Source organism: Lithobates pipiens, unplaced genomic scaffold (genome assembly GCF_037356315.1).
Source record: "Lithobates pipiens isolate NorthernLeopardFrog02 unplaced genomic scaffold, aLitPip1_a1.2 Scaffold_8, whole genome shotgun sequence".
Taxonomy (NCBI): domain Eukaryota; kingdom Metazoa; phylum Chordata; class Amphibia; order Anura; family Ranidae; genus Lithobates; species Lithobates pipiens.
In genome coordinates, this window is record NW_027507903.1 from 172,906,016 (window position 1) to 172,928,966 (window position 22,951).

The following is a 22,951-nucleotide window of genomic DNA, read 5'->3' on the forward strand; positions in this document are numbered from 1 at the left end:
TCATCTTCACTGCGCTAGAGGAGGCAGAGAAATACATCAACACCATGGGCACAGACATGCAACACTTCGACTCTGCGGGGAGCTCTGCCTCACAGTCAACGATCCAGTCATCTACGCATCCCAAGCACCAACGTAACCCAACTAAACCTCCATACAAGCGCATTCATATCGCCAAAGGATCACCACTCAGCCCACCGCTGACACCGTACTGCGAAGAATCGCTCTGATACATGTCCAAGAGACGGGTAGTATTACTTTTGTTCTGTTCTCCCTCTCTCCTCCTTTCAACCTACCCATGTCACCTACATAATATAGGTGAGGGTTCTAAGTGTCACAGATAGGACAGAACCCATTGACTCTACCTAGGCATTACCGTTTTAACTTAACCTCCCTGGCGGTATGATTAGTTCTGGTTTTAGGTGCTGAAAGCGGTACAATTATTTTGCATGGAAATTTGGCGTTTTATATTGTAGTCCTGTAATTCTTAGGAATAACTCTCTTAAATCTGTTCAAACCAGAGTCTAGTAGACATCCCGGGTATGATAACGTTTATAATCTAATAAATAATAATAAAAACTATTCAATAATGTAATCAAATCCAAAAACACAGAAATTTGCTCATTTGCAGAATTGTCGCTGTCATTAGATTTAGTGTTTGATGATGAATTTCCTCACAAATCGCTATCGCTCAATTCTGCAAGTGATTATAATTTATTATCGGTTGTTTTCTAGTTGGTCTAAAATCCCTTTTGACATAAAGGGACACTTTTTGGTTCCTATGGACAATCTCCAAATTCCAGGCAGAAAAAACTGTATTTATAATATAAAAGTGCATGCAGGGCACTGCACAGACCACTAGGGACAAAGGGGTGTGTCATTTTTTTTATACAGTACTGTAATCTGTAAGATTACAGTACTGTGTGTGTTTTGTGTGTTTTTACTTTTTTGAATTTGGCGCCGATCTCCGCTCCCGTGCGCCGCAACGTCGCAGGGAATGGAGATCGGCGGCATTCGGGCACTGTGTGAATCGAGCGGAGGACAGCTCGATCACACAGTGCGGAGGACATCGCTGGATCCAGGGGACAAGGTAAATAACTTCTCCCTGTGTCCTCCCTGTATCCAGCGATGCAATCCCGAGTCTGGCTCGGGGTTACCGCTTATGATACTAAAATCCCAACCCGAGCCAGACTTGGGATTACCGCTAGGGAGGTTAAGTTAGCTTGACAAGCTGTTTGTAAATGATTCTTACTAGCATACTTTTATATAGCCTATTTTAATTCACCACAGAAGTTACAGCTACCAATTCGGCTCACTAGCCCTCTACATTGGCCCCAGCCAAAAATTGCTCGATTGCTAGCCCAAATTCCCACCTGGATAGGAGGGTAAAATATTCTGTCTTTACACCTGTCCAAGGGCTCCCTTTTATCAGTACTCGTGATAGCCATCGTACTCTCCACTTCTACCTTCCCCTCTGACCTCATTCCAGCCACCAGGGGAGGAGCGGGAAATGGAAGATTACTGGGATTGCTGGTTAAACCTCATGTGGAAAAAAGAGAAGTTCACTCAGGATGTTAGGAATTTTTCTTACTTGAACTTAGCTTCGCTGTTACTCCTACTAGTCAATACGGTGTTCTACATCGTGTTAATCACTTGTATTATTCATGTACCCTTGGGGAAGTTGGCTTACTTTGTGGGCTCTCCGGTTGCAGAGGCCCTGTCTGACAGAGGACCTGTTTGCAAACCATCAACCAAATTTACTTATACATTTCAGACATGGCCTCTCCACCCAGCGGGAATCACTTAAAGTTTATTTCCTGGAATGTTAAGGGGCTCAGATCACCATGTAAACGCATGGCTATTCTGAGACACTTAAAGCGCCTCAATGCAGATGTAGCACTGCTGCAGGAGACACACCTGACAGCTGACGATTTAAAACGACTGCGCAAATTGTGGGTGGGCACGGTATTTGGCTCCCCAGCTGTTGGGCGCAAAGCTGGTGTAGCCTTTTCTACTCCACAAAAATCTGAGACATGAGGTAAAAGATGTCAGGGTTGATTCGGAGGGCCGCAAAGTGACTGTACATATGATGCTAGACTCAAAACCTATAGCTATCACCAACATCTATGCCCCCAACTCGCCTGGTACTGCCTTCTTTCAGGATATGGCCCAGTGGATTCTTCCTGCCCCAGAAACCATGCACCAAGTTGGTGGGGACTTCAACTCGGTCATGTCTACCTTAGCTGATCGAACAAAAGGCCCCACATATCGTACAACTAACTCGGCTCCCCCAATACCCAGCCCCACTTATCTCGCACAAGCTGTTACCTCCATGCACTATATAGATACTTGGCGTCTACAACACCAGACTAATCAAGAGTATACCTTTTTTTCTCCCCCGCACCAATTTTTCTCGCGCATCAATTATTTCTTTGCCTCCCCTGCACTAATGCCCTCCCTGAGCGATTCGGAGATACTAGATGCAAGGTTCTCGGATCACAGCCCCATTGTGGTACATATGACCCAGTCCACACCTTCCTCTCCCATCCTGGTGCTTCCCATAATATCTGGTAGATAACGAAGACTTAAAACACACGTTACACAACGCCTGGAATGAATATGTATCCACCAACGGGGAACACATTACCGACCCCAACCTGTTCTGGGAGACTGGTAAAGCCTTCCTGAGAGGAAGAATCATATCTTACACCATCCAATTTAAGAAACACAACAGGCAGCACTATAACTGAGCTAGTGAAGTGCTACATACAGCACACGAAACACCTACTTTTAAGCCGTACGCCTGATAATATCCAAAGCTGGCAGCAGGCTAAAAGCTCATTTGACCTCTGGGCAGAACAGCAAGAAACTGCTAAATTGTCCTACACCAAATTACAATTTCATAGGTTTGGTAACAAAGCAGGTAAATTACTGGTGAAATTTTGTTCTGGGATGTGGCGACCCACACGTATCAACGTCATGAGAGATACGGATGGATCCTTGACCACATCTACTGACAAAATCAGCGCTCTGCTGACCAAATACTATACAGACCTATACACAGCAGACCCCACAGACCAAACTGCAGCTGAGGCTTTACTCTCCAGAGTACATTTGCCCAAACTCCAGAGTACACACTTAGATGAACTAAATGCCCCTATTACCCTAGAAGATATTCGGCGCACAATCACTGCTATGTCATCCGCCAAAGCCCCAGGGCCAGATAGATATACGGCTGAAATTTACAAATTAACCATTGACTTTATTCCTGACACACTTAAACATGTTTATGCAGGCATGTGGAACGAAGGGCCTTATCTGCCTACAGGGACACAGGCATATATCAAATTAATTTCCAAGAAAGGGAAAGACCCCCTATTGCCAGGATCCTACCGCCCAATATCCTTAATAAATGTCGATGTCAAAATCCTATCCAAAATAGTAGCACGTCTTCACGTCTAGCCCTTCTACTCCTGTCCCTGCTTCATTCAGCCCAATCAGGTTTCGTTACAGGCCGATCTGCCACCTTGAATAAATGAAAAGTCCTCATGGCCCTAAATTACGCTAAAACACACCCAGACAAAGACATTGCAATTATATCACTAGACGCAGAAAGAGCCTTCGACAACGTTAGTTTGTCTTGGCTATTTAGAGTAATGACACAATTTGGCTTCCAGGGACCTTTCATGAGGTTTCTCCAACAAATATATACATCTCCAACGGCACGCCTGGTCACACCTGACTTCATATCTGGATCAATACCCTTAACTAAGGGAACTAGGCAGGGATGCCCACTGTCACCCCTACCGTTTAATTTGGCCATTAAGCCCTATCTAGAATACTTAAGTCACGGGATGGGGTCAGTGGAATTACTATAGGAACTCATGTTTTACACTTTGGCTTATTTGCAGACGACATACTGCTGTTTTCCACTGATCCCGTCTCTGACTTCGACAACTTGAGGGAACTTTTTGCGGGCTTTCGAAGAAACTTTGACAAAAGTGAAATCTTACCTCTCCACCCAAGACTAGCTCTGAAGTGGAAACATCTATCTCCATTCACTATAGCACAACGTACTATAACTTATTTGGGTATACATATCAGCTGTGAACCCTCCTCTTTATATGGGCTCAATTACCCCCCCCGTTAATGACCAAAATTGTTCAGGAATTAGAGGTCTGGGCGACCCTGCCCCTCTCGCTCTTCGGGAGATGCCACTTATTTAAAATGGTATCCTTTGCTCGGTTATTGTACCCAATGCAGACCATACCCTTATTACTGAAGCACTCAGATATCCAAAAGATTCACAAGGCGTTGTCTAATTTCCTATGGTCTCGCAAAAAAGCATGCATTGCTTTGCATAAATTGAGCCTCCTGAAGCCCGAAGGTGTTGCAGGTATGCCAAATATTCATTTTTACAATCTTGCATGTTTACTTAGACAGGGATTCGATTGGATAAAAGGGAAATCCAAATACTGTAATACCCCTCTTAAGGGGGCTATGGCCTCTCCATACACTCTAGCAGCTATTCTACACTCCAATCTTAATGCCCTACCACCTCATCTGAAATCTACTTATCAGAGACATGATCATTGCCTGGAGAGAAATGCGTAAACTACTGGGGCTACCATAGACTATCTCTAGATACTTGCCAATTCAAGGGAACCCTATGTTTCTCCCTTCTACCCTGCATGAAGCATTTGACCAATGGAAAGTAAAAGGCCTCACATCAGCTACAGCTGTGTATCAAGACAGACTGGGGGAGTTCAAACCCTTCTCATTTCTATCACAAGAATTCTCCCTAACATCAGCTCACATCTTTTACTACAACCAATTGACTGACTACCTGAGATCATGCTGTGGACCCAAGTCGGACCCTTTCCGGCAGTCATTCATAGACACGGTGCTACAGACAGGGGAGTATTCCATCACTAGCTCATACTCCTACCTTATCCAACACCAATCTGAGAAGTACCACCTCAAACCATTCCAAACATGGTCTGTCCTTCTTGGGGATGAGGATCTCCCAGAAAAAATACTGGAAGGATACAGACACATACGCAAACTCACCATATCAGAAACATGGCATGAAATCCAATTCAAGATAATCTACAGAGCCTACTACCCATTTTACATGGACAAAGACAAAGCAAACCTAAAACAATGCCCCTGGTGCTCTATACCCCGCCTCACGCTGCTCCATTGTTTCTGGGACTGCCTAACCATTGCTAGCTACTGGGACTCGGTTATATCGTATGTTGGTAGTATTACCAAGAAGCAGATCCTGAAGGACCAGCTGTTATGTCTATTTGGATATACTCCCCAATTACCTCCCTCAGCGAGTGAGAAACCGACACCTATTCCACAATGGGCACACCTTGCTCTTCTTGTAGCTCGCAGAATGATAATGCACTATTGGATCTCCATTTTTTTTGCACAATGGCGCAAATATATGGAGGCCACCCTAACTCAGGCAGATATGCAAATGGTCATGCACCCATTTCACTACACAGCCTGGTACCTGAAAGGCAATCTTGCCGGGTCACTAGGCAACCTCAAGCTGGTAGCTCAGTGTGATCCTTCAGCGTATCGGCAACCATGAACTTCCAGCGACCACATTGGCCCCCTGACTTCCAGGACTATACTTCCGGCCTTGCCCCCACTCCCGAGGGAAAATTGTTACGAGCTATTGTTACTAAGCAAAAAACTGTTGTTTAACCAATATAGCGCATTGTGCGCTATATAAGTATTTCATTCATTCATTCATTCAAATCCGTATAGACTATAAAGACACTTTTGGTCACCCCCACTTTAAACGCAATACTGCACCATACCTAAACAATATTTCTTCTACATGATTTAATGTGTGTGTGTACATGCACTAATCTGTTTCAGTGATATGGTATTCTATGTGTTTATCTTTTTGAATATGCAAAGCCAAATAAAGAATTAAAAAAAAAAATCAAAAGTCCCCATTTTGAAGGCTTATATGCACGTAATTGGCCATAAAAAGGCATGGGTCCTGGGTATAATGCAAAACATTTTTTTTAAAAAGTTTTTTTTTTTTATACATGAGCAGTGATTTTAATGATTTTTAAAGTGCAACAATAAAAATTAAAAATGTAACCACTTAAGGACTGGAAGTATTTGCCCCCTTAATGACCAGGAAATTTTTTGCGATACGGCACTGCGTCACTTTAACTGACAATTGTGCGGTCATGTAACACTGTACCCAAACAAAATGTATGTATTTTTTTCCCACAAATAGAGCTTTCTTTTGGTGGTATTTGACCACCTCTGGTTTTTATTTTTTTGTGCTATAAACAAAAAAAGAGCGACAATTTTGAAAATAAAAACCAAACAACATTTTTTACTTTTTGCTATAATAAATACCCCCCAAAAAAAGTAAAAAAAAACTAATTTCTTTCCCAGTTTAGACCAATATGTATTCTGCTACATATTTTTTGTAAAAAAAATAAATAAGCGTATAGTGATTGGTTTGCATCAAATTTATCATATTTACAAAATAGGGGATAGATTTATGGCATTTTTATTATTATTATTTTTTTTTTTTACTATCAATGTCGGTGATCTACATTTTTTAGCGGGACTGCAACATTGCGGCATACAGAACGGACACTTTTGAAACTTTTATGGGACTACTGACATTTATACAGCAATCAGAGCTAAAAATAGCCACCGATTACTGTATAAATATCACTGGCCGGAAGGGGTTAACACTAGGGGGCGATCAAGGGGTTAAGTGTTCCCTAGGGAAGTGTTTCTAACTGTATGGGGGCTGGGCTGACTGGAGGAGGAGAGAGATCATTGTTCATAATCACTAGGATCAGCAGATCTCACTCTGCCCCCCTGACAGAACAGGGATCTGTTTCTTTACACAATAACAGATCCCCATTCTGCCCATCTCTGGAGCGATTGCAGGTGGCCAGCGGACATCGAGTCTGCCAGACCATCTGGGTGGATCCACCGCTAGTGAATGGGCATGCCTGCCTTTGGCGGTGCGAGGACGCCCACAGATCGCCATGTATGTGCCCAACGTACAATGATGGCAATTCGTGCAGTGGAGTCAAATTTCCCAGTACAACTGCGACGGCTGTCTGTAACTAGTTAAATATAGTGCCTGGTGGTCCCCTTTGTCTGCTTGGAAAGTGTTGCAACTGCAGCATGTATAGAACATGCTGCAGCAAAAATTAAATTTCTTTTTTTTAAATATCTCTTTATTAGTTTTTTTTACATATCTATTATACATTTTACCATTTACATTCATCGTTCTCTTATGAGCTTCCATAAAATCCATTCATAGTCATGTCCTCAAATACTATAAAATTATACATTCATATCCCTCTTACCCCTTTTTTCCCCCCTTTTGGTGTGACTTTCCCTATCTCCATACTGTTTTATCCTGATGCCGTTATGGAATTTTCTATCCAACGTGGCCATACTCTCAAATATTTCTCTCCATGTCCTCTACTCCAATATGTTTCCCTATATAGTGGTAGATTACTATTTACTAAATGTTTCCACTATGTTAACCTTTTTCCAATTCAGCACTATTGTCTTTTTAGCATAAAAAAGCAACAGAACCACCTGCATTTTCCTTCCTATGAGGGTGATATTATTCCCTACTAGTCCTAATAGGCAGATCTCTGCCTCTTGAATTAAAGAGACTGATGTTACTATAGTAATTACTCTCAAAACCTCCCTCCAGAATATCACTATCTTTGGACAAAACCAGAATATGTGGATGACATTTCCTGGGGTACCTGCACATCTCCAGCAGTTTTGAGAATTTGTTGGAAATATTTTATATAATTTGTATGGTGTATAATAACTTCTATGTATTATTTTAAATTGTATTAATTTATCTCGCAGAGATACTAGTATTTGGAGTGGAGATTTCCATATCTCTTCACGGTTTTTATCTACTAATGTTGGAACATCTCTTGTCCAGCTTTCACATAGCTTACTTATATCTGAAAATTTAGTTTTAGATAAGTAGCTATATAAAATTGAAATTTGCCTTTTTTTGGTCTTTTTCCTTACCATTTGCTCTAATTCTGTTTCTATCAATTGTCGGATCCCCTCCGGGAACTGAGCCAATAAAGCATGGACCAACTGCATGTATCTAAAACTGTAGTTCCCAGGTATATTCCAACATTTTCTTATTTCAGCAAATGAAATAATTCTCCCTTCGGGGACAACTTGTGATAGTTTTTTAATCCCAAATCTAGTCCAGGCCCCTGGATCTTGGATGGAATCCAAATGTGGGAGCTCTGGATTTCTCCATAATGGAGTGTTTGGGGACAAATGGTCCTCTTTTGCCATGGCTGCTCTCCATATTTTTACTGTCGTAATTATTGAGTGAGTCAGGTCTGACCTATATTTTAATCCACAAAATGGCAATGACTGCAGTGCCTCCCGTGACTGGACCAATGCGGCCTCTACCATCGTGGCAGAGTCAAATCCATCCGGATTCAGCCATCTCCCTATCATCACCAAATGTGTAGCCATATAATATTTATAAAGGTCTGGGAAAGTCAATCCCCCCTGTACCGCCGGACGCATAAGTATGCTTAGTTTAATTCTAGCTGGTTTGCCTTTCCATATAAATGTAGAAAACATACCACGTAGCTGTGTAAAAAAACTTTGTAGGCAACCACTGCAGAGAATTTCTAAATAAATACAGAAATTTAGGAAGAATCTTCATCTTTATTAAATTTATACGTCCCAGCAGCGACAGGGGCAATGCCTCTCAGATCTTTAACTTCTTTCACTCCTGTATTACTGGATCTTAATTCAGCATTTTAAAGTCTTTGACCTGTCGAGATATTATTATGCCTAGATACTTAAATTCTGATACCCATTTTAACGGTAGATCTGGGGAAGCTGTGTCTTGTGCCCCTTTGTCAACAGAGAATAACAAAGACTTATCCTAATTCACTAAGCCCTGTAAACTTTGAAAAAATAGTCAATAGTTCTAGAGCTCCTTTCAAAGAAGGACCTGCATCTCTCAAAAACAGCAACATATCATCAGCATACAGGGCTACCCTCTCCTGCAGCCCCCCAATCCGAAGTCCCTGAATATTTGGCGAGGTCCTAAGAGAGTGTCGGATAGAGAGGGCAGCCCTGCCTTGTGCCTCTATGCAGCTGAAATGGGGACGAGAGCCTTCCACCCAATTTTACTGATGACATGGGTTTTTTATATATTGTTTGTATCAATTTAATAAATATTAATGGAAATCCCATCCTTCTAAGTATTTCCCAAAGAAAAGGCCACTCGACCGTATCGAAGACCTTCTCTATATCCAGAGAGGCCACCGTTCTAGATCCCTCATATACGTGGTGGGTATGTATGTTTGTATGTAATCTACGTAGAATAACCTCCCTGGCGGTATGATTTTTTCAGATTTTAGGTGCTGAAAGCGGCACCATTATTTTGCATGAAAATTTGTCATTTTATATTGTAGTCCTGTAATTCTTAGGAATAACTCACTTAAATCTGTCCAAACCAGAGTCTAGCAGACATCCCGGGTATGATAAAGTTTGAAAAATTAAATCATAAATTATAATATAATAAATAACTATAAATAATTATACCAATTAATAATATAATAATATTTTAAAATATTTTACATTTCTAAAGAAAAATAAATGCATGAAATTGCATTTAAATTGTCGAAAATACAATACCATTTCCGGCAATAAAAAATGTAAAAAAAAAAAAAAAACAGCGTGGGGACCCCCCAAAATCCATACCAGACCCTTACCCGAGCACACAGCCTGGCAGGCCAGGAAAGGGGGGGCGAGCGAGCGCCCCCATCGTGAACCATACCAGGCCACATGCCCTCAACAGTATCCCCCAATGTAAATTCATCATCAATCATGACGTCCGCGGCACCCGAATTTAAAAAAAAAAAATCACTCTGCTGTCAACTGAGTCAAACCGCCGAATGCCTGGCTTGCCGTTTAACAGTTCTTATATAGGTAAGGAGGGGCCACCTGGAGATGTGATGTTTGGTCATGTGGTGGCACTGCCCCTTGTGACATCACTGACCTAGCATGCTGCGGTCCGTGATGTCACACAGGGCACAGTGTCACCAAGTGATGTTGCCAGGTGGCCCTGCCTCTTTGCTATATAAAAACTGTCAAAGGGCAAGTCAGGCATTCAGAAGTTTGCCTTAATTGACAGCGGAGCGTTTAAAAAAAAATCTTTTCAGGTCTGCAGGTGGCGGCGGCAACATCATGATTGATGATAGATCTACATCGGGGGACATCTTTTTTATTTTTTAATAAAGGAATCGTCAAAAACCTGTCTCTGTGTTTTTATTACTGAAATTTTTTTGGTGAATGGGTAGGGGTACTATGTACCCCATACTCATTCACATGGGGGGTGAGATCTGAGGGCTTCTCTTTAAGGGTTGTGAGGATGAGGCCCTTGCCCTCATCAACATGGGGACAAGGTTTTTTGGGGTGATAGGGCGAAACCACGCCTGCCCTAAAGCACCCACCCCCCATGTTGAGAGCATGTGGACTGGTATATTTCAGGGGGGGAGCACTCGCCCAAACCAGCCAGCCAGGCTGCATGCTTGGATAAGGATCTGGTATGGATTTTGGGGGGATCCCATGCCATTTAAAAAAAAATTGGGCGTGGGGTTTAAAACCCATTCCAGATCCGAATGGCCTGGGACCCCACGGCTTATATTTTTTTTACAGCTGGTAACTCATAGGCGAACACCCGAATTTTCAGGGCGTTCAGCGAACAATCGATGTTCAGGCCAAAATTTTGCTCGGCCCGAACCATTCGCCCAACTCTAGTCAGTTTATATAGTGACACACCGCAAGAAGCGTAAAAATGAAGAAACAAAAAAATGGCCAAGTCTTAATAGATATTGTATTTTATGTTTACTCCATGTAATGGTTTATTATTAACTTATTTCATCATGTAAATTTTTTTTCTGGTTGGACCACTTTGAATTTACTTGTTTGAATACACGCAATGCAAATACCATGATTTATTTTTCTTGAACTTAGTTTAACTATTGCACACATATAAGATTTGATTAAATGTTCTTTGTTCTGCAATGTGTAGTTAGGTGGTTAATTAAGCATTAAATAAAACATTCCTTCTTGACACTGGCCTTTCTGACAATGAGAATACAGATACACAGTGCATGGTAGAATGTGTTATGTGGAAATGGAAGGAGAGCTGCAGATTTATTGCTGTCTCTTCTTAACCCAGTCTGAGATAATGTTTCCCCTGACATCTGACCTACAGTGTCAGGCATTGTTGTGGCTTTCTGGAAGCTCTTCAGATGTCTACTGTGCATCATTAGAGCCTGAATCAATGACAGAAAAGACTTCTGTATGCATAGCACCACTTTATAATTTGGAAGCTGTAGCTCTAAGTGGCATTCAAATCCCCAAGTGGAAGAAAGAAAGGTCTACTGGGCATAGAAGCTCTTCAGATATACTATGGTTGAAATAAATGCTTGATTTACTTGGCAATCAATTATGATTGCCATGCTCTCTCTGGTTCACTGACTATAAATATGCTCCATTTACTCCTACTGAAGTAGATGGCTCTCCATTGACCCAAGTGCTAACCTAGGATTTCAATGTAGGTCGTAAGCAAAGAACAAAAAATGCACTCAGAAAAAAGTAATTGATAAAAATACATTAAAGTCTATCACGGCTGTCTTGGACCAGTTCACACTAACTAAAAACACAAATACTGAAGGATATGTTTAGGGGTATGTTACCAGAATACCATTATTGACACATTTTAGGTTTATTAAGATTTGTTGGTACGTGTAAGTGTCAGAAAAAGAGTAAGTTGGCACTGGGCAAAGCTATGTATTATACTAGAAGCCAGAAAGGTGAAGCGCTACACTGGGATTGCTTAAAATAGAATTCCAGGTTTCCTGGCAGTTCAAATAATTTGTTTGAGCCAGCTTGGAGCAAACAAATTATTTGAATGCCATTACAGACTGGCTGCAATTACACTGTGCTAACTTCTGCTGCGTACAGTAAACAGCACTTTGTTCTGGCAGCCGTACCAGGAACTTCCCCTTTACTGCCGGATGCAATGAGAACTGCCCATACTGCATCTCTGCCATTTAAGAGAAGCTTTGTATTTTTTTAGTGATTACAAGTGTTTTTCTGATTAGCTGAGCTGGAGATCATGATATAATCTCTCTGCCTCTCCACCTTCACCAGTCAGGGGAAGCCTTGTATTCATTGAAAAAACAATCTCCTAAATGGTGGAGCTGCAGTATGAGCGACTCTTCATATATCCGGCAGTAAAGGGAAATTCTCTGGTACTGGTTGTCTGTATGTTAGAAATGCTACTTGTTAGGGTTCAGAATGCAACAATCTATACACTTGAGTTTACATATACAGTATATAAAGGAGAAATATAGTGGTAATAGTACATAAACATATCTAACTATTTAATTAATCCATAAGAATCAATGATAAATAATTTTTTACCTGTAAACATCAAGTAAAACTTATGCTGTTCATAGTGGAGAAGAAGCCTAATAATAATAATATTGATGATGATAACAATAAGTTCTGCATTTCACGGAGTGGAAATCATGTCACTGGTGAAGCTCTGTGAAACGTTCTGCCTTTTTGGAAACCAGGGAGTGCTTGGCTGAACAGTAAGCAAAGTGATTTCATGTGAGTGTATAAAGTGGAGTGTGCTGGAGATACGTAATATAAAAGGTTTTACACTATATGCAGATAATTTGGGTTTTTAATGGTGTTTGGTGTGGCGGACTGGAGGTGAAAGGAAGGGAGGTTGGAGAAACGGATTAGATGTGCCAAGGAGGAGGTACTGTTTTGGGAGAGAACAAACAGCATTCTTGTTAATTTAAGGGGTTTCAATATCTGGTGAGTGCAGCATGTTGGGGCATGTGGGCGTTTGGTCACAATTGCATGTTTACACTGAAATGGCATGAATAATTATTTAGGACACACAAGTAATGTTCTGCAGATCACATAAGTGCTAAGAGTAATATTGTGCAGTTCACACAATGAATGTGTTTGCAGAAAGGACACTATTGTTTGAATGCACTTTAATATTATTTTGTAGATCACTTGGAGCAATAATCTGCAGATTTTGCACAATTGATTATTTGGGACAAAATAGCCATATTTTGCAGGTTCTGTGGAGCAATATTCTGCAGTTCACTAATGTGTCAGCTGTGTTCTGGGCTTTAAGTAATCACCAGACCAAGGTTCTATGCTCCCAGTTGGAGACAACTCCACCCTGCAGACGGTCTAGGCATGGGAGTCAGCAGGGCTTCACCTAGGAGAGAGAGGTGGGAGCCAGTGTAACACGAGGCTACTTGCTATACACACGGAGGTGCTGAGTGTCCAGTCTGTGGGAGACAGACCAAGGCCCTAAAGTGTAAGGCCTGAGCTGCAGAGCTGCGTTTACAACTCAGAAGGGCTGAAAATCATTTACTTTGGTAGCAGGACTGAATACCCCTGCAAGGGAATCTTCTCTGTTTGTTTTGAACTTTCTTTTAAATAAAAGTGGGCAAAACGAGCCCTGAAATGGATAAAAACGAGTGGTGGTGTCCTTAAAGAGCTACACTTGGAGTGAACCCCTGACAACACCTTATTATAAATTGAAGAGTAATAGTCTGTGGTTTTAGCACAATTGAATGTTTTTGCACAGAGATTGAGGACACTGTATGGATTAAAGGTCACTTTATTATAATTTTAAAAATATAGCCTGATGGGATCATTGCAGTACAGCAGTATCAGACACTGGACAATGATCCCATCAGGCTCCAACACCTTAAGCTGTATAAGTAGAGCTGGTTCGTCAATAGACGCAGGAATCACAGTATCTATGGAAAAGCTGAAATCCAATCTGGCAGCTCAAGGATAAATCCCAGAGCATAAGGGAAGAAGAGGAAAGCCTCGTAGCGCAACATGTTTCAACAAAGGGCTTTATTAAAACAGCACACTAAAAACTTGCATCAAGGCAACCAAACATCAGCAAAAAAAAATGCACTTAAAAAACAGAGCGGTGGTTTGCACCAGCAAGCTCAAACAGCTGGATGTCTCATAATGGGCTCCTACTGACTAGTTTTTCCATAATAGGCTTCAGCTGGGAAAGGAGACTCACTTTCCCAGCTGAAGCCTATTACGGAGAAACTGCGTCTATTGAAGAACCGGGTCCACTTTTACAGCTTAAGGTGTTGGAGTCCAGTGTCTGATACTGCTGTTATCTGGAATTTGTTTCTTGTTTACAGCCCGGTCTGTTGGAGCATGGTGGGATTATTATCCAATGCTTGAAACTACTGCTATCTGGTCTACCTGTTTCTTTTAATTAATAAATATTAAAGCATGGTTGAAATTAAAAATAACATCTTTTCCCTATTGCTTGAATAGTTAAAAAATATTACTTTAAACATAAATAGACTATATAATGTTCCAATATAATTTTGAACATATACACAATAATCTCTGCTAGTTAATGGTCATTAATCTGTTAAGTGAAAAATGTAGATTGCAGAGTACAAGTAAACAAAGAAACATGTTTAAGAAAAATAAAGAGGAAAAAGTACAGTTTTTAGAGGGCGTGTGGGAATGGATGTGCAAGGCACAAAATAAACTGGTGGAGAACTATGCACATTCTAAAGGATCAAACATGGGATCATAGCAGTAATGACTCAGACTTGGGGCACAGAGTAGAAAGCTAGGTGCCAGGTTCTATAAATACCATTGACTTGGAATATTCAATATGTTTATACAAGTGGGTGCTTTGCAACTGTTGTTAACATCCCAAGTAACTGATTTCATGGAAAGTAGTTCCAACCTGTTTTAGTTTTCTAGTTGATCATTACTGCTACTCTGAAATAATTCCACTGACATGGGTGTCTACATCAATCATTTAACAGAAAACTAATTTGGCAGGCAGATCATGCAACCTCCATTTTATGTATATTGTCAATTTAGGACTCACCCTGCTGGTTGGCTCTCAAATTCCTCAGACCATTGATCTTGAATATCTTCAGTAGAGAGGTCAACATCTCTGGTTATGGCAAAATTGTATTCACTTCCCTCTGTACCATGGAAATAAATTGCGTTGCCGTCTGATTGACAGCTATGCTATGGAAACAGAAACACCACATGATAATGCTAAACTTTTATTATCTGAAAAGTAAGTTATTTTTAAGTAATTTTCAAATAAATCCAATAGGTTAGCCTGCACAGTATGTGATACAAACACCAATAAGAAGTGGAACAGACAAATATGTGCAAGATATTATCAGCTAAAAAGTGTGGAAAATGGTATAGAATATTATATAATTACCATTGTTGTTATATGTGACACGGAGCGTTAAAAGGTACTGAAGGAACCTCTTGATAAGTGGTTTCAATTTCTTAGGTATCAGCAAACATCCATTCCTTTCTATGTGTACACAGCTTACATATCAGAGTGACCACATACACTGCCTAAAATTCCACATGTCATGCAGTCTGGTAAGTCATTATAGATGAATTTCAGGACTTCAGCCATTTTGTAATATGTGCTGGCTTGCTATGACTATGGTTGAAAAAAAAACCATTGATTTGACCCCACTAACCGTTATAGATTAGGTTGAATGTTTCAAAAATGAACATTTTTTGAACAAATACTACTGCTGTATGGCCAGCTTAAGTGTACCCAATACCAAAAGACCAAAGCAAATGGCACTTTGTGGTAGAGCACTTGCATAGTGATTTTTCTTATGGTTCCAAACATTTGGGATCAAGGTGAACAGCACTGATGACAATTTTATTCACATCCTGGCATTTGATATTAGTTATGCTTAGATGCACACCCACTACTCCACTCCATAATAATCTGTACAATGGATCACGCATGTAGGCCCCATGATTCTAGAGAAATAATTGCTTTTGCTGTCCAGAATGCTAAATCATATACTTTTTGATGTTTAATGCAACACGGGAGAATGATAAATTATCTTCACATACTTTTTTACAAAGTTTTCTGTGTCTATAATAATCAGTGTACTTTCCTGGCTCCAAAAGTACCAATGTACCTTACCAAGCCCCATAAAAGTCACTAGCCGCCAAGGAAAGCCACAGCTGTGAGCCATTTTAGTTAACATAAAACAAGAAAAAGTATGTGCATCAGCAAATGACCTCCTGTGGATTCAGTATAACACGTTTTAGTATTTCTTTGTTTATACTATGTTTAAAATAAGGTCAATATAACAACAGGATATTCATTAAAAAACAAGCTTGAAAAATGAATAAAAGCACACCATATTTCCTGATAAAAATGCACAAAGCTAGTTTATGCTAAACTAAATTAAAATGACTGTATTTTGACTTACTTATTTTCTTTATATAATGATAAATCTGATCTGGGTGAAGTCTGTGTCATTAGTTTTGACAGATGTCATGGTAGCTTAACAAATAGTTGCATAGCAAATCACCCCCAGCTTTCTTTTGTCCTTAAGTAAGCATATATTTATAACAAAATAGCTGAGAAATCATACTGTAATACACTAACATTGTATTATAAACACTGTTGAACATGAATTTAACCATGCATACATGAATAATTGCAGTATTTTTTTGGTTATTTAAAATACTGATTTATAATATCTAATAAGCTAATGCAAAAATGTAGCTTTAGGTAGCATCCATGAAATGTCATCCGTCTTACATGAGGATCTTTTACATTGTCATCTCAATCAACTCCTCAGTTAAGCTACAATGGGCCACATTTCATGAGAGGAATGCAGTGTTTCACTGTGCCTTTCAATTTCTGTGTTGTGCATACATTTAGATAGTAAAGGTCAAAATAATTAGACCAAGACACATGATCAGTGAAAGGTCACTTGCTAGTAGCAGTACTGTATCATAGAAGAAAGAACAATGTGGCTTAGTTTCTTGACCAAGCCAACATTCAGATCCGAAAAAAAGAAGAAAAATACCGACGCTCAAAATATGTATTACATAAAGGTGTGCTGCAGTCAAACAAAACCCCTTAATTAGGGTTAAACAATATAATTAAATGTGGACTGCGCTAACTACCAAAAAGAGTTATGTGAAAACGTATTACTTTACCACTATGTGTCAATACAATGTGTATATGAAAAATTATGATAATACCATGAGTGCGATTTACCCAAAAAATCTATTAATTACTTCCAGTGCCCTTATGCCCTGAATAATGACCTACCAGATTAATATAGTGCAAGGACAGACTTATACAGTAGTTACCTTTCCAAGTAACACACTATATATATTTAAAAGAAACAAAGTAATTACCTTACCATGCACTATGTGAATTAAATCAATGCATTTATAGGTTGACAATAAATAAACTATAACTGCATGTCATGCATTTTCCATAAGTTTAACTTCTTGGCATGTTAATTTTCAGGCATTTGTATGCCTGTAAATTACAGTTTTACTTAAAGGTGTCAATGAGACTGAAAGCAATGCCCCTCCCCGTAGTCACTATCAGAATGGCCTAACATAGCACTGCTCATTGTAAGGACATAGTTATTTTTAAAATGAAATGTGTTCAGCCAGAAATCACTGATCCTCATTGTTGGCACATTTTCAAGAGCCTGGGTATTCTGCTAAAAGCAGATAACTTGAATTGTGTACGGATGATTATAATCCATACATAATTCCTCACCAGTGTATTTCCTATCCCAGCCAATTTTTGTCTGTATGCCATCGAAGTATTGCAAAAAAAAAAAAAACCCTCAACGCTTAACTAAAAGCTTTCTGATGGGGACTCAGTGTAAGCTTTTATTTCAATCCAATACTTTAAAGATAGTCTATTCTATGCCAGGGATTCACTAATGCCTTCTACTCTCATTCAGCAGTTTATCCTTGCGAGCTCAGAATCCTCCTTGCTTTTGTAGTGGCTCATAACTGTGACCCATTGTTGGCTATGCCTTCTCACTTATGATAATACATAACCAGTGTTCTTTTAACAAAATGGTAATGCTTCATACCACTGTAAAGCTTGTTAATGTCATGCTGCAGCTCTCCCTTTTCAAATTAAAACTCAAATTGTGTACTATGGTCAACATTTTTGTGACATTTCCAATATAATTTGTGCACCTGGGCTCCCTCTCATCTATATTTAATTTGTTCACAGTCATGGCTGTCTGTTTACTTATTTAGTGAGAAGCTGTTAGGTAGTAATTACCTACAATATCCCATAGAAGCCACATTAGCAAATATAGATGCGTTATAGTTACTAATGTAGCACTAACCCCCGAAGGAGCTGCTGGTTATTTTTGGGCTTACCGTTACCTTCCGTCCTTGTGACACGTCTAGGGGATGTCCCGTGGTAGATGGCCCAGTAACTTGAGACTGACAATAGATCCACTTGATAGGGTTTTATTTGCAAACTTCAACCATTGAACAGTCTTTTAACTTGGGATCAGAGGGTGGGAAAGGAATTCAGGTACTCTCAATGTCAAAGTCTATAAACGTTAAGGAACTTGCTTACTTTGACTGCATCCAGAGAATAGCCATTCGCAGCTGGATGAACACTCAGGTTGGACAGTCCTTCTCTCACAAGGCCTAGCAGCCAACAAGGTGCTTACTCAGGAACAAAGTCTTTGTCACAGACGCTGTTACAGAACACGTAGGAAACTAAGCTGTAGAACACTTGTAGGATACCTGGATCTTTCAGCCTGCTTGGCGATATCCACAAGACCAGATTCTCTCAGTTACTTAATCCCTTCCAGGCTCTTGTTATAAAAACCAAACTCACACATGGTGTTCTTCTAAAGAGTCCTCCCCTGGAATGCTTGAAGTCCAATGGGTGTCTCCTGGACCAGAGATGGCACCCATCCACCTCAGAATCCTCCTCTAGTTTCCATGCCTTGGGCTAGCCAGCCCCAAGGCATTAAAGTCGGGTGGAACCGCACCCCAGGCCATAGCCTTCCTGGGGGCTGGTCAGGAGGACCAGGACCATGTAATCAGCACTTCATACTGGACCGGAACCCCGAACCAGGTGACGTCTGCATATTAAATACCCTCCCCCAGAGGGCACAGCAAGAGGGCCCCTCCCACTGACCTGGCTCTGAGAGAGAGTAACTTAAGCGCCTGACCAGACCATAGTTTCACGCCTGCCACCAGAGACAGTGCCAGGCTGAGCAACTCAGTCAGACTGACACAGAAGTCAAATTTAGACAAATAGACCCAAACCAAACTGTAGTTTGGGTAAAGTTTTAACGAAAAACATAGCGCGTGCTCTTCAGGAGCCCGTCGCTACACTAATATATATATAGTTATATAAAGTACTACATGGTTGGGAGGAATATTGTGAACACTATTCACCCATAATAATTCTGCAGTTTAATTAAACATTTGAGATCGTTCAGAGGAATTCACCTTATTTTGTGGATATTTACTCTTACTTTAGTTTTTGAGGGGACACTACTTCTATTCAATACTGAAAAAAAAGAAGTTTGTCTATATATACGCTTTACCTAAGCTTTAGGTAAGGGCAGGTTTGCTTTCAATAGAAGAATGGAGTAGTGAGGGGAAACGGTACCACTACCACTACTATAATTTGGCTCTCAATGTATACTTGATTGTTTTTTGAACCACGAAGATTGTATATCTAACTTCAAAACCTTTTTATTTTTATTTTGGATAGAGTACAGAATGGTTCAAACCCTATGTTGTTCATTTCGGTTTTTTGTAATCTGTGTCACACTGGGTAGATTTCCCATGACTTCCTTTCCTTTAGACAGTGAGAAAGAAGAAATCTCTCCAAAGAAAGAGAATAGTCCTATTAGACAATTAAAACCCAACAAGTGCCCACATTAACCCCCCTGACGGTATTCCCGAGTCTGGCTCAGGGTGGAATTTTTATACCAAAAGCGGTAACCCCGAGCCAGACTCGGGACCGCATCGCTGGATCCAGGAGGACATTTACTTACCTTCTCTCTTGGATCCAGCGATGCCCCCCCACTGTACGAGCGAGCCGTGTCTCGCTCGATCTATCACGGAGCCGATCTCCGTTCCCTGCGAGCTTTGCGACGCACGGGGACGGAGATCGGCGCCAAATTCAAAAAGTGAAACATTCACTATACATACATTATAATGTAATCTTACAGATTACATTGCTGTATGTAATAATTTAACATCCCCTTTGTCCCTAGTGGTCTGCCCAGTGCTCTGCATGCAGTTTTATATAATAAAAACTGTTCTTTATGCCTGGAAACTGGAGATTGTCCATAGCAACCAAAACTGTGCCTTTACATCAAAAATGATTTTACACCAGCTAGAAAACAGCGATAATAAATTAGAATCACTCGCAGAATTGAGGGATAGCGATTTGTGGGGAGATCCGTCATCAAATATTGAAAAGTAATGACAGTGACAATTCTGCAACTTAACAAATTTCAGTGTTTTTGATTTGATTACATTATTAAATAATTTTTATTATTGTTATATTATTATTTGGTACAATTATTTATAATTATTTATTATATTATAATTTATGATTTCATTTTTCAAACTTTATGATACCCGGGATGTCTGCTAGACTCTGGTTTGGACAGATTTAAATGAGTTATTGCTAAGAATTACAGGACTACAATATAAAACGCCAAATTTTCATTCAAAATAATTGTACCGCTTTTAGCACCTAAAATCCGAAATAATCGTACCGCCAGGGAGGTTAAAAGATTTCCCTTCCATTACTTTTGTGGTGACAACCAAAAATTTTAGATTTTTCCTCACTTTTAGGATAGCACTGAACCCAATAGTGAAGAGCTAACAGGTCTGAACTTAATAGAATACTGGTCACCAGGAAAAATAGAGAGTAAATCTCCCTAACAAGGACACAGGGATTGTAACTCCCTCACCCTTTACATAAACTTTATTTATTACAACTGTTTAGATAGACATACATTTAAAAAAAAAAAAAAAAAAGCTTAGCAGAAAGATTGACATAAACAACAGAAAGCTGTGCTGAGGACCACGTATGGCCCCGCACACTATTCATGCATTATGACCAAAAGTCATAATGCATCAGGCAAAATTCAGCAACATCAGTATGCATTGGTTAGGTTGACTTTAGGCTATAACTCATTTGCCATTTTCACAGAGGGTTCTGAATACAAAGATCATGCACAATGCACATTCTTAGTTTTCTGCTGCATCACTAATAAATGTTCTTGTGGCACGGGACATTGTGTGTAAAGAACTTAAATAAGTCTACTGCAGTCACAAAGTAGTTAAAAGCATCTCAAGTGTTCTAGTTGGTTGCTTCACATAATTCACACTTCATCTAAAAAAGAGTGAGCTAAAACTTGTAAAAAAATCTTAGGCAGTATGTGTGCCAATACTTTCACTAACAAATAAGCTACCCAGTTACAGTGTCAATAAATACACGTTTTAGGGCTAATAATGATGCTTATTGGTCTGTTTGGTTGTAAATGTCCCTATTACATGTTTTGCTATGCTTTCCAGTCAGAAGAATGATTTGTCTCTTTGGTTTCTATGACTTTGCCAGTTTATATGAGGGATGAAGGTTTATGATTCTCTTCATATTTTCTCCAGTGGGCAATGGATTCTTACAGACAGCTGTAGCCTCACAATTTATTTTTTGGCGACATAGTTTTTATTGGAATGAGTATGCTGGGTATTTGGGGACAGGCAGCTTGCAAAGGGCTGGTAGCAGATGGAAAGAAATCTGTCCACTTTGCCTTCACCTCTACATGGGCATAAAGTCATCAATTTCATCCATTAAGAAGTTGTCAGTCAGCCCATCTAAGTGGAAGAACATTCCTGGTAACCAGATTAGCTGATAAACAATGCAGATGCAAGGAACACTTTGGAGGCAATAGAAAATATAGTTTGCGGGCAAATTGAAAATGCAACAGCCAATTTCTGTAATGACTGTAATATTTTAAGTGATTATGTTTGCCACTTCTGATTTCTCCTTAGAGAGGACATTTTTTTTAATTAAAGTCTAGGCAACGAGCAAAGCTGAGATTAGCGGTTGATGAATAAATAGGATAGAGATTAATGGAAAACTATTGCAAAATATTACAACATATCTGTATTGTGATTAATCAGAATCAGAAACAGTTACAGTCTCGGGTGTATATGGTGTATGTTTAACATTTATTTGTGTGAAAGAGCAAGAACAATACACACAATCAATTCATTTTAAAGATAATCACAGTAGACTGTAAAATACATGATGCATTTAGGGGCTTATTTCTTAAAACTGAATTCAGATGGAAACACTACCACAGCCTGAATGTTATCATATTTATTTGTATTCAACCTCACTTGCAGCCACTATGAACATATGCAGCTTAAAAACACATAAACATGTAACTAGAATAAATTTGCAGATTTGCAAGAATACATTTATAAAAGTATACCTCCTGCCAAAAATTATTTTTTTTAGTTTACAATAGAGTAGAGAATGGTTAAAACAATTGTTGAGTTTCTTTTTGCTGTCTGTGTACATTTGGGAAGATTCCTTTTCACTTCTTGTCCCTAAGGTGCAACAGGAAGCAAAGTGCGTCAAGTGAGAGTAAGTGAAAAGTAATCTCCCCAAACTAAGGTTAAATCCTCCCTGTCAATGTAATAGGTGTCTCAATTGAAAGATTTTCTTTCACCTCTTATTTCAGAGACAACCATAACATTATACAAATCTCAAATTATCACTTTGTGATAGAAAAGGTGTAGCTCCAAAGTAGGGACACATTCAGCAATGAAAGTTAAACAGAGGTTCTAACCCTTCCTTACTCTATCCAGTATTTAAAGAAATGCCTACAGTTACACTTTAATGCTTAATTTAAAATAACCTTTATTTGTATTAAATATATTATTAAATGACTGAAGTAGGGACCAGCCATGCTGCTAAACAGCAACTAAACCTAAAAACAAAAACGTA

The 22,951-nt window shown here is 39.7% G+C and overlaps 1 protein-coding gene across 4 annotated transcripts in view; it reads right to left on the reverse strand.

Annotated features, from left to right (window-relative positions):
- RELN (reelin) overlaps nucleotides 1–22,951 on the reverse strand; it is a 651,259-nt gene that overhangs the window by 333,592 nt on the left and 294,716 nt on the right. For all 4 annotated transcript variants that reach the window (XM_077471873.1, XM_077471875.1, XM_077471874.1 and 1 more), the window contains exon 11: nucleotides 15,002–15,147. In XM_077471873.1, the coding sequence (XP_077327999.1) occupies nucleotides 15,002–15,147 (146 nt within the window). The remainder of the gene's footprint in view (nucleotides 1–15,001; nucleotides 15,148–22,951) is intronic.